Raw genomic sequence first — 23,824 nt, 5'->3', positions numbered from 1 at the left:
GCGTATGTGTGTGTGTGTGTGTGTGTGTGTGTGTGTGTGTGTGTGTGTTGAACCCCCTTGGCAGTTGGCAAGTCCATAAAGCTCTTAAACTAAAGGGGCAGTCATGGCATTAAAAAAACAACGGCTGATTTTGAGATGACCCATTTCCCATCGGGGGTCGAAAAAAGACAAGCAGTTTTTCAATGTTTGCCTCCATGTAAAGCAGAAAGGCCAAGTGTTAAAAGGTAGGTTAAGTCTATCTCACGGTAATACAATAAGGTAATACATGTGGCTCATACCTTAGTCCTGCGACTGCAAGGTTCCCATAGTTTGCATGTCAACGTGTTTTGAGCAAGCCCTAAATGCAGAGAATAATTTCCCAAAGGGGATTAATAAAGGATAACGTCTTCTTCTATCCGGAGGTCAAACAGTTCATGAGGAAACAGCTGAATGTGGCTACCTTCAATGGTCTTCATCTAAACAAAGACAACTACGTAGAATGGGGCTGACAGCCATCTTTTAAAGGGCCTTTCTTTCACATTGATGGTTCAATCTGCATCTGACATTTTCACTTCAGTCTTCGGTTTCTTTCCCCCATTGCAATAAGAACACCAAATACTTCTCAATTACCCCAACAGATGTACTGCACTGAAAAACCTTTGTGTCAATCGTGTGAATACTGTCTGCGAATTTCATTTAATTGATGTGATACGTGAACAGTTTATGTGTAGTCTCACCAGTGTGGATCTATGCTCAGGCTTGAAATGTTTCATGAATGTGGCCTTCGATCATTGGATCATTGGACTGGAAAAGAAGCCCAGCATGAGCCTGGTGGAAAGTAGCAGGAGGAGCCCAGCTCCAATCTCCTCAGCCTCCAGGTAATATCAGATCAAATCAACTTTTATTGTCACACATGTACACAGTATAGCACACACAGTAATATTTAGCCTATGCACTTAACCCATCCTATATGTTACCTGGTGTAGGAGCCGTTTAGCGTGTTTTTCTTATGCATGTGTACAGTTGGAGACTAAAACATTTTGACCACTAGATGGCAGTATGTACCTAGTCTGGTCATGTTTGTCAGGTGTTTTAAGGTTACAGGTGAACAGGAAGAGGGTTGAGCATAGGGGAAGCGGAGCAAGCGGCGCATACAATAGAACAATAGGCATGATCAAGTAACTCTGTTTATCATTTAAAATACTAGCACTATTACTTTACCTTCATGTTCATGTCATCACGGTAGTCTGTAACATTATCCTTCTGCAAAGAATGGGACCTTCACCCAAAGATACTGTTTGGAAATTCACTTTCACTTATGTGTGTGTGTTTAAGTGAATTGTAAGATTTAAATCGACAGTCACAACATTCTATGCCAGTAGTGGGTCAGTCCGTCTTTCTTAGCCAACATGCTGACATGTGAGGAAGAAATATTTCACTCACATAGCAGTGAAGAGTCATGCAAACCATAGAGACTGAGGAAATGCACAGTATTGTAAACCTGCAATAATACCAGGAATAAAGATGATCACAGTGTTGCGAGTTGCATGGTTTATTGAACCATTTCACACCCAGTGTTTGTTCCCCTGTTTACTCTGATGTGACATTACAGAGTGGCATTCGGGAGAGTTCACAAAAATAATAAATACTCTTCATCTTATATGTAGAGCTATTCATAAGACTAAATGGTTTTGGTGTGAGTTGTAGAGTGTTGGAGATATCGAATATAGAGATGTCTGTCTTCTCTCCAATATAAAAGGTCAACAAAATACACTTGAAAAACTCAACAGCAATTTCTCTTTCCAGAAATCATGACCCGGCACTGAAGAGAATCCATCAGCCTTGTTGCGAGCACTTTCATGTACATGAAGCAGCAGCAGTTAGTGACAGTGTGGGCTCCATGGTGACGTAGCTCAGACAACATGACAGAGTAGCAGGATTTAGCCAAGGGAAAAGTTTATTCTATCCACTGCTGCTATTATCAGTAGCAGTAGTCATAGTTATATTATTATTTGTGTTGTTACTGCGTTCATTACTGTCATTTTATTATATCCACCGCTGCTATAATTATTGCTATTAGACCTAATTATATTATTATTACAGCTGTCTTGCTATTATTGTTGTTGCTGGGTCTCAACCCAACAAGTCAAGGCCGCCCTAGCCCGGTTCTGCACAAAGTTTATACCTGTTAAAGGGAAGTTTTTCTCTTGCCACGGTCCTTTGTATGAATGTTAGCTAATCCTGATGAGCAACATTAGCCCCTCTCATCAGTGTGTGAATGGGTGAATGATGACAAGTAGTTTGAAATCGCTATGAGTGGTCGGAAGACTAGAAAAGATCTCGTACAGGTCCATTTACGCTGAGCCATCAGGTGTGCAGCTTTATCACCTCCAGGTTTTACTTTGTCAGTCCTGCTGTTGAGGACTGGCGAGAGGATAGTGGAAACATCAGTGCTGGTGTTTTCAGCTCTAAGAATGAGGTTTTTGTTTCAGAGAGGTGGAGGAATTGGAGGGATTTATCCACTGTTTTATATGGCATTGAATTAGTCTCAAAACACAGAACTGCATGTGATACGAATGCATAGAACAGTACCCGCTAAGGTAAAGGTTAGGGTAATTTAGAGTCATCAATTAACCTTCATGTCTTCGGACTGTGGAGGGAGGACAGAGAACCCAGAAAACCCACACTGACATGGGTAGAACATGCAAACTCCACAAAGAAGGGCCAGCCAGCAGGTTCAAACCGGTATTTTTAGTACCGCGCACTGCACACACAGGAAATGTTCTCAAACATGAACGATAACAAACAAATCCCTGTAGGATGAACTGACAATGCTTTCAGAAAGTATTGGCCTTGATTTTCTGACTTCTTGTTTTGTACAGAAATAACATCAAACACATTTACCCACACAGAGTGTCCTCACAGGACCACAGGTTGGTCGCTCAAAAAGAAGGACTCTTCACTTCCTCTTCTGCTCTTTACGTCCTGCGTACCTTTGAACGGCGATGTGTGTATCCCAACAGACATGAATCACCGGACACTGTGGTTGTTGAGCAGTTGCGAGCACATACACAGTGCTTGTTGACTGTCGAGTTTCACACTGAGGGTCCTGGTAGTCGGGGTTGGTGCTAACACGGAGTTGTTGATGGTAATAGTGAGGTTGTGGGTGGGAGAGTCTTTTCCTGGATGGAAAAGGCTTTGCTTGGCTTTACTGTATAAGATGCCCCATCAGGAATATGAGAAGACGTCACATGGTCTTGCTATCTTTATTGAATCATCTTCCTTTCTCTCCACAGCATCGGCTTAATATCTTTTCCATGTTTTCATATGTGTCATCCATCCCCCATTCCTCCATATATATGTATCCCCTCCTCTTCATCACGCCAATACATATCTTTTCTTGTTCTTTACGTATTCATATTATAATTTTGTAAAGACTGTGACATCTTTTATAAATGTCACAGAAGTTAAAACCAATTTGGCTCATTTCCATTAGCTGGGATTTCACAGTGTGAAACCTGCTTCCAGTTGACCCCAGAAGTACTGCTGTATGTCTGATAGACCATCTTTAGGGCAATTTTAACTTCAAACTTTAAATGTTATGTGTACAGATTGTAAAGCCTGTTGGGCTATATAAAATAAACTGAATTGAATTGAATTAACCGTGTATCTCACACAGCATTCTCCTGCTATCTTGCAAGGTCTCTTTGCATCCAATTCTTAGCACCGCCCAAGATGATTGGGATTGGTTTAAAGAAATACAAACGAGCAAGCGTGTTTTATTCTCCTCATAGCAGAAGGATCGTGGGTCCTGCCAGACATGTGTTCAGTTCTGACACAGTGCTGTGAAGATATCTGAGACGAGGCGCATATACAAATTTTTTCATTAGTATAGATCTCCACACACACACACACACACACACACACACACACACACACACACACACACACACACACACACACACACACACACACACACACACACACACACACACATTAGGAATAGCGTGCTCTTCATCCAGCTTGTTATCGTCCAAGATGAAATGGCTGCTTTTAACAAACTAAACCACAATGCAGATCCATTACCCCGAGTAAATCTATCAGATAAGGAACCACAAGAGAGTTAATAAAGAAGACCAAGCGAGTGAATTAATTCATGCCAGCTGTCTTTATTCCTGTTTTATACCTTTCATATAGCAGTGGTGCATTACATTAGTTTCAAATCAGAAATTTTTCTCAGGTTAATTTCATTTTTTAAAGGTGCAACATACAACATTCGAAGCATTTCATCTGCCTCTCAATAGCCCTCAAAATGGCGACATCTGAGCCGATGGCTCGTAGCTAACAATTCTAACAGCGCTAACAGTACAAAGTATGGCAACCATGCTGATGGAGCTAACAGCGTTTACCTGAGGACGAACCGGAGGGTGGATGGTAAGCATCAATATTAAACGCTGTCGGTTGGGGCGGCGTTATCAGCTGTAACCGCTGTATGAGAGCAGTGCAGAGCGACGGCTGTGAGCTAATCAGTGGGACACGCTCACATGCACTAACATGCACTAAAAGGCATGCACGGTACCGTCCCGCCTATGTCAACAAAGCAAGGTGAAGCTCTGACAACAACACACACAGAGGGAGAGAGACTTTGTTCTCTCTCAGGTATTAAATAGTCCTCTATAGCTTTAAATAGACAATAGTTGTTTGATGAGATATAAATGCTCTGAATGTTATATTATGCTCCTAACAAACAGTTTTTTCCCCGCTCAGAAAATCCTGAGCCAGTGTCACCATGCAAAGACACTTTTGCTTTTGTTTTTGAGTGATTTGAAACATTTAAGAATAACAAGCAACAATTAAAGGTTCTTCACATGTTTTTTACTTTGAAAATGTTAAGGTTTTCTTTAATGTATAAAAATGTATGAAGTTTAAAAACATTAACATTTTGGAGAGAAACCCAACCCATGTCTGTCTTTCTCAGTCCACTGCTCCCTGCTCTTGTCCATTTAGCTGTAATGTTCAATAGAAAATGCCCCCGAGTCATTGGACCTCATCATGGTCTCGCTATGTCTGAGTGACAGCTGGGAGCGGTAAAACCCATTGCTTTGGAAATCCAGTGGGCTGTCCGACACCTACAGTATGCGAGAGAGAGGGAGACATGTTACCACACATATTGCCATCTGTTAAATTCTCCAGTTTGGGGGATTTGTATACCCATGTTGTAGTAGTCCAGATCGGCCTTGGTCTCTAAACCACTTTGGCTATGTTGAGACTGCAAGTTTCTCAAATCAGAAGACAGACTGTTCACATTGTTTTATACGAGTGATCTGGATTTGTGTCCGGACATCAAGACACCTGAATGGGTTTCTGCGGTAACAACGTAGGTTTCAATAACTATGTTGCTACACTTATGACATGGCTTTCTAATGAGCAATCATTCACCATCAGTTGTACATTGGTACATGGAGGGCCAAGCAGCAGAAAGGCAAAGGAGAGTGAAAGTGTTAGTGCCATGTACTGTGTTGTCCTCCTCAGTTGTTCTCCATAGCACATGGATTCTGCTCAGCACCTCCATACTTTCAAATCCGAGATGAGCCGCCAAAGCGGCCGGAATAAGACGCATCTGTAGAAATCCGATTGGAATCGCACTTCAAACGTCACATTTCCATGAGTTTTTTTTTTAGGTACAGACTTTCAAAAATCAATCTAGATACAATGTAGAGATGCCAAAAACGGATTTGAGCTGGCCGTCTGAACAAGGCTGTTTTAAAGGTTCCGGCCTCGCCTCGGTTTCAGACTATGAGGACTGAGGATTTTATTTTAACAAAAATATTTGTGGCTTGTTTGCTGAATTAAAGATTTACTTTTATTTTTCAGTTCCTAAACTATTGCCCTTTTGGAGGTTAGAAGTACATTAATCACTAGTTTAGATAAAGATAACATGATTGAATCTAACTAAAGGGAAAATGAAGTGTTGCTTTTATTAACAAAGCTGCAGAGAATTAGCACCTGACTCTGCTTCCTCTCTCTATACGGAGTCTTTTAGCCTAGCAGGCAGGAGTTTTCTGTGAAAAAGCTCTAAAAGTCTTCTGTATACTTCCTGCTCAGCACCAAACTGCAGATGGACACAATGGAGAAAGCTGATGCTCATAGTGGAGCCCAAAACAGAGGTAAGAGGAGTGAATATTGGACGTATGTAACAACTTTAAGGGTTGAGATTTCACCGCCTCTACATAGCTAAAATATGCTTCACATATTTGTGATAACCAATAAGAAAGAGCAGGTATTTTACCTCTTCAAATTTCTTGGCCTTGTACTGCTCCGCTCCTTTCAGGAAGTTCAGCAGGATGATGTCACACAACACCGTGCCCTAAATGATAATAATAATAATAATAATAATCACCTTCATTCATAAAGCATTCAACAAAGCAAGAGTAGACAGAACCACATTTCCGATGTTTACACAGCAAAGATCAACTTGTCATGAGATAATACTCAAAAACAGAGGTAAAATAAGAACGTCTGGCTCCATATCAGTTCTGAGAAAAAACACAAAACTATGAAATGAATGAGCTGTTTTACACCGGTTGTGTCAAGTATACGTAAAACTCACCACTCCCACTGACGTGAAGGCTGCCACAATGTTGATGAGTGTAGGGACCATGTTAAACTTCCCGGCCTACAGAGTAAGAATAGTAGTTTATCTCAGCAGGCTTCAGTCCCTTGGCTATGACTAGCACGTTATCCATGTTGTAGTACAATAAATAACGTCTGTTCACCCTGAACTATTGCATGTGTCACATGAGGGTCGGTGTCAGATGCCAATGGGCACAAACCAAACAGCGTTATTTGATGTGTTGGGAGTGAGGACGGTTACTATCTCAATGTCCCAATTATTCTGCAATTCTGTAAGGTATTTGTAACAGGCCTACCCAAGAAGTTTAAAAGGAGTAGAATTATTATGCATGAAACAACTAAAGCAACTGGTGCCATACAATTTATGTTTGTACATTATAAAGAGGAACAAGTCCATGTTGAGGTGTCAAAACAACTACATTAATATCCATAGCTATTTATTCATTGTTAATTAAAAGTATTATACACACGTTGATACACACATTATATATATATATATATATATATATATATATATATATATATATATATATATATATATATATATATACTATATACTCACATTTCCATTGACCAGAACATCAAACCTAATAACATAGGCTTTGACCAAAGTGCGGTAGTCTGTCCCATTCTCCATCTTATAGTATTTGGCAAACCTGTCCAGACAGACAAATCACACCAGTCTTATATTAAAGAAAAACACTTTTAAGCCTATGGATCAGTGTGCAACTGAGACACATTAGTTTAGGTGTAGAAATAAAGTAAATTATAAAGTAAATTATTCGTATATCACATTTGAAAGCATACAGTAGTAGCACTATGCAAAGGGCCAAGAGAGCAAATAACCACAACGGTAAAAGCTCTAACAGCCTGATACAACATGTAAACAAACAATGAACACAATCAATACATGAAGGTGTTGAACATGAGGGTGACAGTAGCCTCTGTTACTGAATGGTTTAGTATTTTCCAACCGGAGACAGAGACACGTACGAAAAGCTCAAAGATGTTGCTGATGCGGTATACGGCCGCGCGTTGATGACATCTTGTCGATACAGTTATTTTAGCACGAAAGGAAAGTTCAAAGACTGTTTAACATGGTCAGGGTTCCTCAATTGCAGAATAATATGACTATATATACACTACCGTTCAAAAGTTTGGGGTCACCCAGACAAATTTTCAATTTCTTTGCAATTTCTCGCATGGATTAGCCTTCATTTCTAAGAACAAGTAGTGTATTTTGATTTTTCTGGGGTCAAAGTGGAAATGTTGACCAAATGTTATTGCTATAGGAAAGCTTATACTATCACCAAAATAATTTAATAAAATCGGGGAAATTAGCAAGAGAAAAAGGTGATATCCTCCTTTCCCATGGCGACTACCCAGACGAGTAGCTGTTAGTAAACAGCGGAAAAAAGACACTGGTTGCAGTCACCTATAATTTACCCTAACTGTGTATATTAATTGAGAAATTGCCAGAATACATGCTGAAGAAAGGGGTCTTGCCTGAAATGTCTGCATGGCAATATTAAAAGGTTGCAAGGTTACTGTATTGTCATTTTTGCGCAACGAAATGCAGTTTGTTTTTTGCAACATAAGAAAAGCACACATGAGAAAATAACGAAACTATATTATTTGTGGAGGGAAAGGGATGAATTTACAAGTCTCACAGTCTGAGGAAGGAAGCTATAGAGTATTGTGGTACAGAAGCTGATACTTCTGTATCTTTTGCCAGACAGCAGCAGGGTGACCAGGCTGTGTTTGAGTGGGCATTGTCTTTTAATATCATTTGGGCTTTTTGCAGGCACAAATATATTGAGCAAATATAACAAAATAAGGTTTCTAATATACATTACTGTGTAGCTAAATACCTGAAATTGTAGCCTGGTGAGACAGCGTTCTTCTGTGACATGGCATCCAGTCGGGTGAATTCGTACGAGGGGTTACACTGGTCATCGGACTTGTCCAGATCACATACCCAGCCGATCTTTATTCCAATCATTCCCCCCTTGCAGAATGTTCAAAACACAAGAGCTGCTACTATTATTGGTTTTATGCAGCTATTATATGGTAATTTTGTGTAAAACGATATATATAAATGGCAATGGCCCAGATTAGGTCGTTAACTGCCAGAACGCCAGGGGTTACTGACCAGGGGCTCAGTGTGTTGTCTGATGTAGTCGTTTACACTTGAAAATTGACTTTAGACTTAAGTCACAAGAGACCGGACTTTTTCACACTGTTTCTGTAGTTCTCGATTTCAACTACATACTGTTGACACAGTTTTGAAGGGGAAATGCTGTGTCATTGTAATGATCAGCACTGAGAGACCAGAAAGCCATCTGCCTGGACTCAGACTCCTGACTCTACCTTGTTTGCCAGCTTGGTGAAGTTCTGCCCTGCGTAGCGGACCACGTCTCCCACTCTGAAGATGGGGCAGTAGGTGTTGTTGACCTTGTCAAAGTTACACTTTTGTATGTAATTCTTAGTGATGGTGGTCAGGAAGTTCCCTCTGCACACATACAGACATACCATCAAATCAAAACGTCAGACTTTAGTGTCGTCGTCATTACCATCATGGCATTTACAATCAAAATTGTCATACTTAGTGTAGTTGAAGGTTGGAAAGCGGATGCTATTCTTAATGAAAATGGTGAAATTCTCCACCTCCATCATTGGCGGACTGAAGAGAGGCGAAGGGAGGATCATAGAAGAAGAGAACAGACAGATAGTCATTGTGCACATTGTGTTAAAAGCCGTAAAACAGTTTTCTCTGTTTGATTATTATCGTATTCAGGCTCAGTTTCTACCAATGGACACATTTCTGTCCAACTCGCTCTCTATCACATGCACAGTATCGTCTTACGTGTCGACGGTGTCGATCTCTGCAGGACACCATCCTTTTATCTGACACATCTTGACGGTGGCGTTGAACGGAACACATTTCCCTGTCATGATTCCTGAGCAGAAAAAGAAAAGCTTTTGTTCTAACTGCAAACCCCAAAATGTATAAACACAGATTCTAATGTAGTAATTCAATACATATGTATACATGTAATAATAATAACAACATCTATAAAATTGTTGTTGTCAATTATGTTCAAAAGCTTGATAAAATATGCTGAGAGAAGAAAAAGAAACAGAAAGAAGTTCTCACCATTACTTCCTGGTTTGTTGCGGTGCCTTTTGCAGTCACTGTCCAGTGTACAATTATACTTCTCACTCTGGATGTACACACACACACACACACACACACACACACACACACACACACACACACACACACACACACATTTTTGGGATCTCATAATACGGATTTGCGCCCTCATATGCATATATTGTGTGGTTGAGCCAAACTACACATCACCGGTGACAGCAAGGTCCGGATGTTTTCTACAGTACCGTCCTTTGCCTGTCATCCATTTCACTATTGGTGGTAGAGGTATTAATATTTGTGAGGTATGAATACTTGTTGTAGTATTGCAGTTGTGACAGTAACTGACCTCAGGACAGTATCCTTGGACTTGGTTCTCTGTGGTTATCATTTTGGTGATGATACAGAAGACTGAAGCTCCCTGAAAAACACATATAGAGCACATAACCATGACTGTATACTCCTGACAATCACCTGCCCATCCATCCATCCATCCATCCATCATCCATCATCCACCCATCCATCCATCCATCATCCATCATCCATCCATCCCCCATCAATCCATTCATCCATCCATCATCCATTCATCATCCATCCATCCATCCATCCATCATCCATTCATCCATCCATCCATCATCCATCCATCCATCATCCATTCATCCATCCATCATCCATCATCCATCCATCATCCATCCATCCCCCATCCATCCATCATCCATCATCCATTCATCATCCATCATCCATCCATCCCCCATCCATCCATCCATCATCCATCATCCATCCATCCATCCATCCATCCATCATCCATTCATCATCCATCATCCATCATCCATCCATCCCCCATCCATTCATCATCCATCATCCATCCATCCCCCATCCATCCATCCATCATCCATCCATCCATCATCAATCATCCATTCATCCATCCATCCCCCCATCCATCCATCATCCATCCATCATCCATGGGCGACTGTGGCTCAGTGGTGAGCAGGGTCGTCCTTCAATCAGAGGATCGGTGGTTCGATCCCTGGCTCTGCCAGCCCATGTCGATGTGTCCTTGAGCAAGACACTTAACCCTAAATTGCTCCTGTAGCTGCGCCTACGGTGTATGAATGGTTGACAATCTGATGTGGCACCTTGCATGGTGCTCCTATCATCAGTGTGTGAATGATGTCATGTAGTGTCAAAGTGCTTTGAGTGGTCGGAAGACTAGAAAAGCGCTGTACGGGTCCATCCATACCCCATCCATCATCCATCTATTCCCCCCATCCATTCATCCATACCTGTGTAGGAGTGACATAGTCTGCAACATCCATGACCTTATTATTGTAGATTCCAAATCCTTTGACCTTGGTCATCACTGAGGATTCAATAGCCGTGTCTCTCACTTGGTAGGCCTTCTCATTGACAAACACCCACCTGAAGCACGCACACAAAAATAACAGAAAATGTGACATTGAGCTAAAACTGAAACGTTATCCCTGTGCAGTAAATGGCAAGATGGCTCTCAAAAGTGTCCTCAGCAGGTGTCCACACACGGGAACACCTGCTGACTGTAGTAGACGTGTTACCTGTCCACTATGCTACGAGTGGTACGCTATAATAGATACGTTACAAAAGGCAGAAGATCTTTAAGTGGACAAGCCCTGACTGTGGATCTCACAATAACTTAGCTAATAATGAAACACTGTCCAGCTGCAACAATGCAATTACTGCGGGGAAAGGGACATTTTGCCAAGGTATGCAAATCTGCAGTGAGTGAAGTGAGAGACATTGTGTTCCCAGAGCTAGTTCTGCTCTGTGTTGACGATGTCAAGCTTGTGATTCGATAACCTGTAATGTCAACACTGAAGCGCCAGAAGGAAATTCCCAGGTACTTGAGCTAATTGTAGATACTGAAGCTTCTGCATCTATCCTACCAGAGAACATTTACAGGCAGCATTTTGCAAATTGCCACTCACAGAACCTAAAGGGAAACTAGTCACTTGTACTAACGATGACTTGTGTGTCGTTAGCTGGCGACCATCAGCAGCTGCCGTATCAGATCAAGCCAACACTTCCATATATCAGGATCATTGATGGCAAAGTGATCTACAGCAATGGATAATGCCTACTGCTCCCATCACTCAACAATCCCTTTGGTTCTGCTCCAGCTCACTGCCTTGGACATGTGAAAGTCTTCATGGCGCAAGTGACCACAAGCTGTGTGCCAAAGGTTGAGCCGCTTACCACTGACGCCCTGGACCGCTTTCTTTCTATTTCGGCGTCCATGTTATCATGTCAGAACAGCCACACCGCCTGTGTTTTCCGCAGCATGAATGATCCGATGATGATCATAATGACATCATACCAGCAACAATACACCTTTCACTCCAGTTTCAATGTCTATATGTTTTTCCTGATCCGATGTGAAGTCCCGGGACAGGGATGTTATGCGTACAGATTGTAAAGCCCTCCGCGGTAAATTTGTATTTGTGATGTTGGGTATATAAAATAAACTGAATTGAATTGAATTGACAGACGTGAAGAAAATATTAATCAATTTAACAATTCCTGTAACCTTTTCAAATGAAAAGCTCTCTAGTATTTGTCTTATAAGAATCCCTTAATTTGTTAACACAAGGCTTTGTGAAAATTGCAATTTATGGGAAGATTTTAAATGTACAGTAAGAGCAAATTTGTCCGAGGCAAGTTTTATACACCTTTACATAGCAACAGAATAGGATCATTTTAATGTATATATGCCAACCTGAACATCAATTTAGTTAAATTAATGCCTAATTTGATAATTATTTTATTTTTTAATTTTTTTAAAACACTTTGCGTTACATGTCGTTACATAAAAACAAATAACATGCTTCTAGTGCTTCTAAACTGTAAACTTGGAGAAGTTGCCCTTCTTAGGCAGTATAGCTGAATATTTTTGTTAGTGATTAAAGACCAAGTTCGATATTTGAATATTAGCATTTTGAATTGATATAATGTATACAGTATTGGAATAATTAACAGTGATGTGATAACACTCATGATGAGTTATATGATAATCCATGGCTACCCCATTGCATTAAATATGAATGTCTTATAAATATACATTTCTGTAAGTAACAGCTAGTGTTGTGTGATCCAACCAGGCCAAATTAAATACTGCATGAACCTAAAATACACCAGAATGAAGTGAAATACTCACCCGATGAAGTAAGTGATGATGAGGAGTTGGACGACACGGTTGATGATGCCGATGGTCCAGCTCTTCACTACCACTGACTTAGTGGTTTCATAGGTGAAGAAGTCTTTTACGCAAGACCACATCTTAGCCGTACGCGTGTGAGTAAACATAAAGTAAGCGTGTGTTTGTGTATTTTCTGTATGCGATTTGACTTAAAGGAATATAAAGCAATTTACAGAAATATGAAGAAAATGACGCTGTGTATGGATTATGGATGTAAAGGCTGAAACTGAACTCCAAATGAAGCAGCTGTTGGTGTGTGTGCTGTACAGCAATTACAGGTTTCGGTCCCCAAACGTGGCTGATGTCTTCATTTTTCTTTTGTGTTGGAAAAAGAAAAAAGAAATTGATATTTCAGGTCCAACTCTGAGAGCTGTATCCAGATATCCACAAGCTGTTCTTCTTCATGGAAGTCTTCTGTTAATGCTCTCTTCCTAACTGGTCAACAAGTAAACAGCTTTCTCTTTCTGTCTTCCTTCCTCTCTCTCTCTCTCTCTCTCTCTCTCCCCCACCCCCCACCCACACACCCACTCACACACACACACACACACACACACACACACACACACACACACACACACACACACACACACACACACTTAGCTAATCCACTCCTCAAAGTCCTCTCCCTCCTTCTGCTCAGCACACCGTGGACGTCCAAGATTACATTTTTGGTGCACAGCATTCTGAGTTTTTAGACTAAAGGAAGGACAAGAGCTCTGTGATCAGTCTCAAATTGGCTTTCAGAGGTATTAAAAAGAGATTTCTTTGTGATATAGAGGGCTTTAAGCTTATCTTTCAAATAAAGAGAAGAGACGATCCAAAAGGGACAGATTCCCTACACTGACACGTTTGGACTGAATCAGAATCATTAGACACTTTTGTGGTCTTTCAGTTTTTCTCAGAACGTCAGGATTATAATTTTACTGGTGAATTTAGCTGCATGGATCAAACTGTTTTCCACGTCGCTAACATACCTAACTTTAAATAAAAATGACGGTACCATTTCAGAACAACCACTTTTGTGTAGCAGATCAATTCTCTGATAAATATGAAACATTTAAACGATTCAGAATGCCTTTTATCGCTCATGTTCAAAGTTGAGCACAATGAGAGGAGCAGAACTCATCTTGTGTAAAAGGCTGCAGCCCCATCCATCCGTCTCCACATCCGAATACACACCACAAATCATATCCAGGAGATAACATTACACTCTAATTCAATCACAGCTGTCTTCAGTCTATTGCCATCTACACTCTCTGAATACCTACATTAACGTCAGTCACATGATTAGTCGATAATGGACTGCCATTGGATGAGAACCAGGAAGTGGTAATATATCAGTTTAAGTTTGCAAACTGCAACCTTACTGCTCGATGCCACCAAATCCTACACACTGCACCTTTAAGAGAGGTTTTGTTCTATGATATGAAATACATAAACATACCGAATTTAAAAGCTTTTACGTGTCTTATAAAGGGCGGTAACTGACGAGAGTCGAAATGAAGCAACTAAATGTCCTCCTAAAAAAAAGAGTAAAACTATGACACATGACTGCTATTTCCAAGTCTCTCATGGGCCTTCCCTGGATATTAATGTTGAGACAAAGACAAAGGGAAAGGGGCATTTCTCTAAACACTCAAGCGTGCACACACACACACACACACACACACACACACACACACACACACACACACACACACCTTTGATTAGATTATACAGTAAGTGATATGTGGATGGAGGGATAAGGGAGACGTAGAGAGGAAGACGGCTGCAGAATTGGTCAAAAAGATTTGTATTGATTTTTATATTTATGACCTGAGAGAGGGGCTACTTTTTGTCCTCTGCCTTCCTGCCACCCATCATCATACCATCATCATCAACATACTTTTAATTGTAGGGATTACATCTGTCAAGGCAGAAAGATCATGCAGTACACTATTATTTGGACCCTGCGACCCCTTTGTGGAAGCTATAGGAAACAATAAAGACTAAAGTAGAGTAAATGTCTTCCCCGTGGTGTGGAGAAGAGTTCAACCAGCTCTCTCATGGATAAATACAAAAACAATACATATTTTTTACAGTTAAACACAACTGCTATTATTGATCTTACAAATGTTTCCAGTCTTCAGGAAGTCTATAGAGAATTCCCGTGAAGCTTTAATAGCACGGCGTATATGTTACTATCTGCACCAGAAGATGATCTGTATCTGTCCGTCCGTCCCGACTAATCTCACAAACCAATGGACCCATTAATATTGTTTCTGCTCATTGATTATGCTCAAGGACCTCTGGTTGCGGTGATTTACCCAGTTTGAAAGACACATTTTATTGATAGATTCATATTTCTATCCCGTCATTGACTGCAGACTCCTGAATTGTTTCTTTGTTCTTATTTGCACGCATCAAATCAAGAAGTCCCCGTGTCTTGCTTCCCAGCTGCTGGGCAAGAGTGAAGTGAAAGTCTATGGGATTATAAACCGGTCCCTGGACCGAGCCAGAGAGCAGCACACTGTTCCACCTGGGTTGCAAAGTGTAGATAAATACATTATATACAAATATATAGAAGTAAGGAGCCAAAAGCACTAAGCCTTAAAGCTTGTGGATCATTTCATTTGATCATTTCATCTGCATTTGAAATGATCCAGAGTGAAGTGACGAGTGGACTGAGAGGGCAGGAAGAACTTACATATACAGTGATGAGGTTTCTGGGACATGCAACGCATGTATTTAACAGCAGATCGTATTTTCACGGGGATGTTAACCCAAAGCCGATAGAAATGTCAACGGAGAAACCTAATGATTGAATACATTTCAATGGAAAATCTAACCTCCTCCATTATTTACAATACAACAGAACACCACTCCATCGGGTCATCCTTCACTATGTTTTTACAAACATGACCCATTCTATTCATATTCACATTTTTGTTATTTTTTAGCCTGAAACCCAATTGAAACCCACGTACATGCATACATGCATACGCACATACATATACATCCTCCCTCATCTATACTTTGTGCCTTTGTTTAGATGAAATAATAAACACGCACACACAAACATACACGAACACACACACCGTACTTCTATACCCTGAATATATGATGTTTTGCTAGCTTGATTTTATGTCTATGTATTGTCTTTTTATTTTTACAATTAAAAAAAGAATAAAAAGAATAAAATAAAATAAAAAAATAAGAAATGTCAACGGTTTTAGGTGTGGAACTAAAGAGATAGGGGCTGGGATCCTTTAATTTACAAGAAGTCGTCGTATTGTGTGTGTATTATCATTTGGACTCCCAAGTAGCGTCCTTGCTATTATTTGAGAAAGGCTTGCCAGTCGGTCTCAACAAGGCTCCCAGATGCAATGCATTGTGGGACAGTTCAATAGTATGCGATTTGGATCAAAGCTTTGTCATATTCTTTAGACTAAACACCGTATCCACAAATGAAATAAGCCCGTGAAGTTGATGAAAGGGTCGGTTTGAACGCCGACCTGTGACTCCGGAGGAGAAACGCCAGGCGGCAGCAGAGAGGCCCACCGGCTCGAGTCTACCGGAGAGTCAGAAGAAGAACACGTCGTCTGTTGGGCTGCAGCCTGAATGAACACCTATTGAGCAGGAGAGCCGTCTGCGGGAGCCGTTGTTATTTCAACAACGAGGTGAGTTCAGTGGACTGAGAGAGGAAACCCGTCTACTTATTATTAAAGCGTTACAGCTTATGCTATATAATCATAGACGGTACATAAGAGGCTCTAATGAAGCGTCTGGTTGTTTCATGCGGCGTTCAATGTCCATTACTCGACGTTAGACTATTCTGTTTCTAAACCGCAAAGCCGTCTGAAATGTCCCCGAGTACCGCTGCTGATAGGCGGATGTAACGCTGTATTAACTGGTGTTTGTGTGGAAGGAGACAAGATCACTTTCTCATAGAAATAATACGTTATTGATCATTTAGGTGCGAGTTCTTTTATTTTGAAAATGGAACCGGATGTTCGCATAGTAAAGCCTTTGCCCGGACATGTTCAACTGAAGCGTAATGAACTGCACCTCGCCTGGAAAGCAGACGACAGCAGTGGGAGCATCAGGGGGTGTTGACAAAAAAAAAAAACTGCGGTCAAGTCGGATAGTTTTCAGCTGCAGTTTACTGTCTCTATGTCCTGTTGGTTTGGCCACTGCCCTGCCCCTTTTGAGACTTTTGAGTCCTGAGAGCATTGAATCCAACCAGGAGAAGTAAACATTAACACAGATTATGACCGATTCATTCGCTTGACCAAAGTAAACCACGTTTTCACTGGCCACATATCCTCGGAACGTTCTGATGCGGCAGACAGACAAATCAAGAGAAAAGGAACTCTGTTTGAGACCCGTGTCTGTATCAGCAACACATCTTAGTTTTTAGGTATCTTTGCCGCCCTTTCACAAGCGTTAGAGAGCTACGGTGGCCTTCAGGGGACGTACAACAGCAAAGGCTCTCCCTAGAGCTGGGGCTGGGTTTGTCCATTGTGGGATATTGAAGAAACCAGACGGTGCAAGACTGACAAGGACCCGCTCCCCGTGTAGACATGAAGGACTCATTCAGGCTAATGGAAACACAAATATTCTTAGTTTCAGAGGATACGCTAATGATAACATAGTAATGAATATTATAGACTGCTCAATACATGTAGGTAAAAGCGGGAGCAAGGTAACACCTGTAGTGGCCTGGAACAGAAAGTGTGCTTGCATGCCGGTGGTCTACTGGTGTTCTTATCTGACCTTCAGGGTCCCTTTGGGATACAAACTTAACTCAAAATAGTCCAGACTCAATTCAAATACTTTGGTGTTTAAGTCCCTCTGAAACCTGCAGATTTATTGAAATCTACTATTAGTCCACTTCTCATTTGAATCAAGTCTGCAGCATTTGTGGAGTCCGGTATGCGATGGCCCCCGGGGAACGCGGTTATGACGGTCCTAGTTACTTTCTTCAGCTTGTCTCTGGGTCCAAACCATCCACTGTAAATATATCATATTGCCACAGAGATAGGTTTGCCCTTTTTATATATATATATATATATATATATATATATATATATATATATATATAGAGCAAATTACATAATTTTCAATTAAAAGTGAGTCCTTCTTTAACACCTTCCCATATCAGAGGTGGAAACATGACTCACTCACAAGGGCCTGCTCTCCTCTAACACACTGTTACTCAGCTCCTCTCGCTACTTTTTGGTAAAGATGCAGCAGACTATAAACAGCAAAGTGGAAGAGTAATGTGTGTGTGTGTGTGTGTGTGTGTGTGTGTGTGTTCTAGATCAGTCACCATGACAACCAACCGTGGACTGATAACTGATTCCTTCAAGGTGGTGAAGAAAGCAAGGAATGGGGTGACACGAGAGAAGAGGCCTCCTCCGCCGCTGTCGCCGCAGAAAGGTGAACATCAGCACGGTGCTAGGGAGATATGTTCTGTGTTGAAGCTAATGTCCCAGATCTCAATCACCATCTACGGAGCTTAAAAAATGAAAATATCTTCATAACTCTTCATATTTTGATTTGTGTTACCTTCATTTCCAGGTCGCTTTTTAAAATGTCTTTTCCAACTGATAAATGCCTTCTGTATATGCCCCCTGTAAAAATCACAATGTCACAGAATATGAAATTGTAATGTACGTTTATGGGGAAAAGTCTTTTTGGGCATCACGTAACGAATTGTAATTGTAATTCTACTGCTTGACCGCAATGTAAATGATCTCCAAAGCTGCTCCTGGAGTCTCTCTCTCTCTCTCTCTCTCTCTCTCTCTCTCTCTCTCTCTTGATTGGTCATTGGTGTTTTGATAGCTTTTTTTATAAAAAGAAAAAAGGTTTTGAACATAAAATAGATAATGAGGTATTTAATTTAAATTTCAGTGGAATATTACCAATGTTAGAGCAGTTTTGTGATGCAGTAGCATGGACTTAAAGTGTCTTTGGATCTTTTCATTGGAGCAGAGCCTGAAAGTGAAACGGTCCACGAGGAGGAGCTGGAGAGACTCAGGCAGTTTGATCTGAACTGGAGATTTGGGCCGTGCACAGGTCGGTAACATCCCTACACATGTAGAATACCTGGCTTTGGAAGGAGATAAAGTGGTTTGAATATTAAATATAATGATCCATTCATCCATTTTCATCCGGGGTCGGGTCTCGTGGCAGCAGGCCCAGCAGGCTGACCCAGGCTTACCTCTCACCCGCAACATTTTCCAGCTCATCCTGGGGGATCCCGAGGCGTTCCCCGGCCAGCTGGGAGATATAATCGCTCCACGCTGGAGGGATTGTATCTCCCAGCTGGCCGGGGAAAGCTGTCCTAGGTCTTCCCCGGGGTCTCCTACCAGTTGGACGGTCCCGGAAAACCTCTAATGGGAGACGTCCAGGAGGCATCCTAATTAGATGCTCTAACCACCTCAGAGTAGCGACTCAACTCCAAGTTCCCTCCTGATGTCCGAGCTCCTTACCCTATCTCGTTCACATCATGCTCGACTTCATGTGGTTAATTTGCATCATTCACTTATTGGTGCCGGAAAGGGGGCGTGACTTATCTCCATGGCTTAACTATCCGTAGCCGCACACAGCTCCGACTCCTCCAGGAATAGTGTCTGAATGACAGCCGCTTCCAGCACTACTTCAGGCGATCCCGAGACCCCGAACCTGATGCTCTCCAGCCCCTGGCTGCGCCTTGATATCCTGTCCATGAAAGTCATGAACAGTACCGGTGATGAAGGACAGCCCTGGCGGAGGACAACGCCTACCGGGAACGTGTCTGACTTATTACCGAGGATACGAACACAGATCCTACTGCAGGCGTATAGAGACTGGATGGCCCGTGCCAACGGGTCCGGCACCCCATACTCCGGCCATCTTAATGCACAAAGCTGTTCTGCTGCTGTCTGTTTGCAGAATTATTGGGAACAGTAAAGATATAGAAATGCAAAAGCAGCGTTTAACCACACAAAAGGTTCATGGTATCGTCTGTCTGTCCGTCCGTCCGTCTGTCCGTCTGTCTGTCTGTCTCCGTGCGTCCGTCCAGGTATCAGCAGGCAGCAGAGATGGGAGAGAGCAAAGCTTCATGGTCTGAGCCCACCTGAGGAGATCAGAGACCTGCTGCTGCAAACACACCCTGACCATGGGTACAACCGGAGGTAACACACACACACTGGTGGTATCCCTGGAGTATTTGAAAATAACCCACAATGCTTACTTTGTGTGAACTTGATCACTGTCAAACTATTAAGTCACGTTGAGAGAAGGATCAAGAAGTATCTCTTACCACAGATCAAAACATTTAGCCGTCATTGAAATGATGTATCAAATTGTGTGAGGTTGAAAATATTATTTAGGTCTGGTATAGTGCACAAAGATTAAAGATGAATCAAAAGTTTCACATTCATGTTGTCATGGCTATGATGGGACAGATAGACTAATGTAGTTCCCAACCTTTTTCCTAAAGCACCCATTTTCCATTATTGATCAAAAGTGACGTGATTCATGTGTATATGTATATGTATATGTATATATCAGAGTCAATACTTTGCGGAACCGCCTTTTGCTGCAATTACAGCTGCAAGTATTTTGGAAGATTAGATGGAGAGCGTTTGTGAACGGCGGTTTTCAGATCTTGCCACTGATTCTCGATGGGATTTAGGACTGGACTTTGACTGGGCCATTCTACCACATGAATATGTTTTGTTTTAAACCATTCCATTGTAGCCCTGGCTTTATGTTTAGGGTCGTTGTCCTGCTGGAAGGTGAACCTCCGCCCCAGTCTCAAGTCTTTTGCAGACTCCAACAGGTTTTCTTCCAAGATTGCCCTGTATTTGGCTCCAACCATCGTCCCATCAACTCTGACCAACTTCCCTGTCCCTGCTGAAGAGAAGCACCCCCAGAGCATCATGCTACCACCACCATGTTTGACAGTGGGGATGGTGTGTTCAGGGTGATGTGCAGTGTTAGGTTTCCGCCACAAATAACGTTTTGCATTTAGGCCAAAAAGTTCAATTTTGGTCTCATCTGACCAGAGCACCTTCTTCCACATGTTTGCTGTGTCCCCCACATGGTTTCTGTCAAACTGCAAACGGGACTTCTTATGGTTTTCTTTCAACAATGGCCAGATTTGTGGAGTGCACGCCCAATAGTTGTCCTGTGGACAGATTCCCCCACCTGAGCTGTGGATCTCTGCAGTTCGTCTGCTGTTGCTGACCCCAGTGCTCTCCTTGTTCGGCCTGTAAATTTAGGTGGACGGCCGTGTCTTGGTAGGTATGCAGTTGTGCCATACTCTTTCCATTTCCGGATAATGGATTGAACAGTGCTCCGTGACATGTTCAAAGCTTGGGAAATCTTTTTATAGCCTAACCTTGCTTTAAACTTCTCCACAACTTTATGTCTGACCTGTCTGGTGTGTTCCTTGGACTTCATAGTCCTGTTTGCTCCCCAATATTCTCTTAACAAACCTCTGAGGCCGCCACAGAACAGCTGTATTTGTACTGAGATTAGATTACACACAGGTGGACTCTATTTAGTCATTCGGTCAACATTCAATCATTCAGCAGTCATCAGGCAACTTCTGAAGGCAATTGGTTACACTCAGAGAAAAGGGGGCTGAATAATTTTGCACACTGCACTTTTCAGTTTTTTATTTGTGAAAATTTTTTTAAATCATGTATAATTTTCTTTGTACTTCACAATTGTGTGACACTTTGTGTTGGTCTTTCACATAAAATTCCAATCAAATATATTTATGTTTGTGGCGTGTAATGTGACAAAATGTAGAAACGTTCAAGGGGTATGAATACTTTTGCAAGCCACTGTATATATACACACATGAATCACATCAGTTTGATCAATGATATATATATATATATATATATATATATATATATATATATCATCAGAATCAGAAACCGTTTATTTGCCTGCAATGTTTACACAAACAAGGAATTTTTCTAGCCAGAAGGTGCATACATTAGACACACATAACAATAGCAGTTGTACAGAAGAACTGGTACATTGTACAATTCACCTAAATAGAGAACACAGTAATTAGTTCCTGTGAATGTTGCATCAAAGATGACAACTTGCAACTCTGAATATAGATATATGCTGACTCAGCTAATGTATTGTTCGTACCCGTATTGATTAGCTTACTGTGGTCACCTCCGTCACTGCTTTTTGCTCACGGCTGAGTGGTTATTACTATGAATAACAATTTAGAGTGTGAAATATGCATTATCAATGACGTCTTTCATAAGTAAATGGTGAATGTATCATGCTATGGATCACATCCCACTCTGACTGGATGAAATAAAAGTCCCCCTCCCTCTCGGCCACTGCGGAGAATCTTCTTATCAAATGAAACTACAATGTGTCCATAAACCAAGACGGAGTATCAAACACTGTCACTACAGAAGGCCTTGCTTTATTTCTTATTCTTCTTTAATTATTCTATGAATGTAAAGATCTATATTAAATCGTAATTACCATTCATTTGCATTTAATTTAGGCAAATGGAAATGATATTCAGCCCTAACTCTTTGAGACACAGATTCATATTCATAACGTTGAAAAACGATTGTGTTCTTTCTCTTTCAGCCTGTGGAGTGAATATCCTTTGTGAGGAAGATGACGTAAGGAAGAGAAAAGAACGTAGATTCCAACAAAAGCCAAGTCAATCATGTTTTACCACAAATCCCAAACGTGTCTCTGAGAAGGATTTACTTTTTATCCTTAAGTCCCGCAAAAAAAAAAAGATTTAACATGGGAAAGTATTCAAGAGGTGAAACCTCAAGACGGGGAGCAAGGGAGGGGTCAGGTCAACGACAGAACAGCCAGTCTGGGGTTTTATTTTCTTGCAGTTGTACAAGGTTGTCTTCTTCATGCAACGTATGTATTTACATTTTTCATTAAAAAAAAGTTTTCTACGAAAAAAAACACAGTCTCCTTCTACCTTGTGACATAAGTGAGCGGTTATCTCACTGTCATTCATGTCTCTTTCACCGTTTCATTTTCACAAAGTGTCCCACGCCCTCTGGTATCTCCCAAGTTGTCTACACACTGACATACATTTGTCTTTTTATAACTGACCTAACTTAACTCAGTCTCTCTCAACTTCAGCGCACACAGGAGGGAGAGAATGAGTAAGTGAATGTGTTCTACAATGCTACCAGGAGCCTGTTATTCTATGTTAGTGGTTAAAGTGATGGTAATACAGAGGGGGATATGGTAATTGGAACATGTTCCAAATAATAATACACATACTACGACTTCTTGTAATATAAAGGTCTCTCTTCATGGAGTCTATCCATTGAGAATGCAGTTGAACAACAGAGAACGTACTCTTCAAATTTAAGGGGAGATTCCATGAAACTTCCTTTTTTATGTATAACAAGTTTTCTGAAAATGTATGTTTAAATATTCAAATGAGGTGTTATATTATCAAATATGCTATGAATGATATATGAACTAACGCCTCTGTAAAAGCCTTCAGAGTATACATAGGAACGAAACTGTGAAAGTCAGTTGTATGAATGGTTCTAAAAATCTAAATCTAAAAATGGGGAAAACGGCCTTTAAAGATATGTTTTGTAAAATGATATACATTTTGAAGACCCCACATGTGAATAGGATACAAATATATGTACATCACCATGACACTTCACTAGTTATTTACTGGCATTAGGCCAATATTGTTTTGAGTTACAAGTTTTATGAGATGATGTTTAAATATGCAATTCAGGCATTATCTATTGGTAATCTTTGGAGAAATCTACAGACGCAAATAACCTAAGTAGCTAATTAACTCCTGAATGTGTATT

The 23,824-nt window shown here is 41.1% G+C and overlaps 2 protein-coding genes across 2 annotated transcripts; one reads left to right on the top strand and one right to left on the bottom strand.

Moving 5' to 3' along the window:
• Positions 1 to 4,982: 4,982 nt before the first annotated feature.
• p2rx3b (purinergic receptor P2X, ligand-gated ion channel, 3b) lies at positions 4,983 to 13,075 on the bottom strand (the record flags this gene model as incomplete). The annotated part of the gene is made up of 12 exons (XM_079219403.1): positions 4,983 to 5,108; positions 6,269 to 6,346; positions 6,590 to 6,655; positions 7,175 to 7,268; positions 8,484 to 8,620; positions 8,983 to 9,124; positions 9,218 to 9,295; positions 9,479 to 9,572; positions 9,770 to 9,836; positions 10,116 to 10,187; positions 11,050 to 11,185; positions 12,954 to 13,075. The coding sequence occupies 12 exons, from the start codon at positions 13,073 to 13,075 to the stop codon at positions 4,983 to 4,985; spliced, it is 1,212 nt and encodes a 403-aa protein (XP_079075529.1).
• A 3,511-nt stretch (positions 13,076 to 16,586) lies between these two features.
• On the top strand, positions 16,587 to 22,925 carry pold4 (DNA polymerase delta 4, accessory subunit). The gene is made up of 5 exons (XM_079219406.1): positions 16,587 to 16,654; positions 18,298 to 18,416; positions 18,972 to 19,055; positions 20,044 to 20,155; positions 22,602 to 22,925. Exons 2-5 carry the CDS (start codon positions 18,308 to 18,310, stop codon positions 22,624 to 22,626), a joined length of 330 nt encoding a protein of 109 aa, XP_079075532.1. The 5' UTR covers positions 16,587 to 16,654; positions 18,298 to 18,307; the 3' UTR covers positions 22,627 to 22,925.
• The last annotated feature ends 899 nt before the right edge of the window (positions 22,926 to 23,824 follow it).

The sequence above is a fragment of the Taurulus bubalis genome (assembly GCF_910589615.1).
Source record: "Taurulus bubalis genome assembly, chromosome: 6".
NCBI classification, from domain to species: domain Eukaryota; kingdom Metazoa; phylum Chordata; class Actinopteri; order Perciformes; family Cottidae; genus Taurulus; species Taurulus bubalis.
This window is presented reverse-complemented; position numbering and strand designations above follow the sequence as displayed.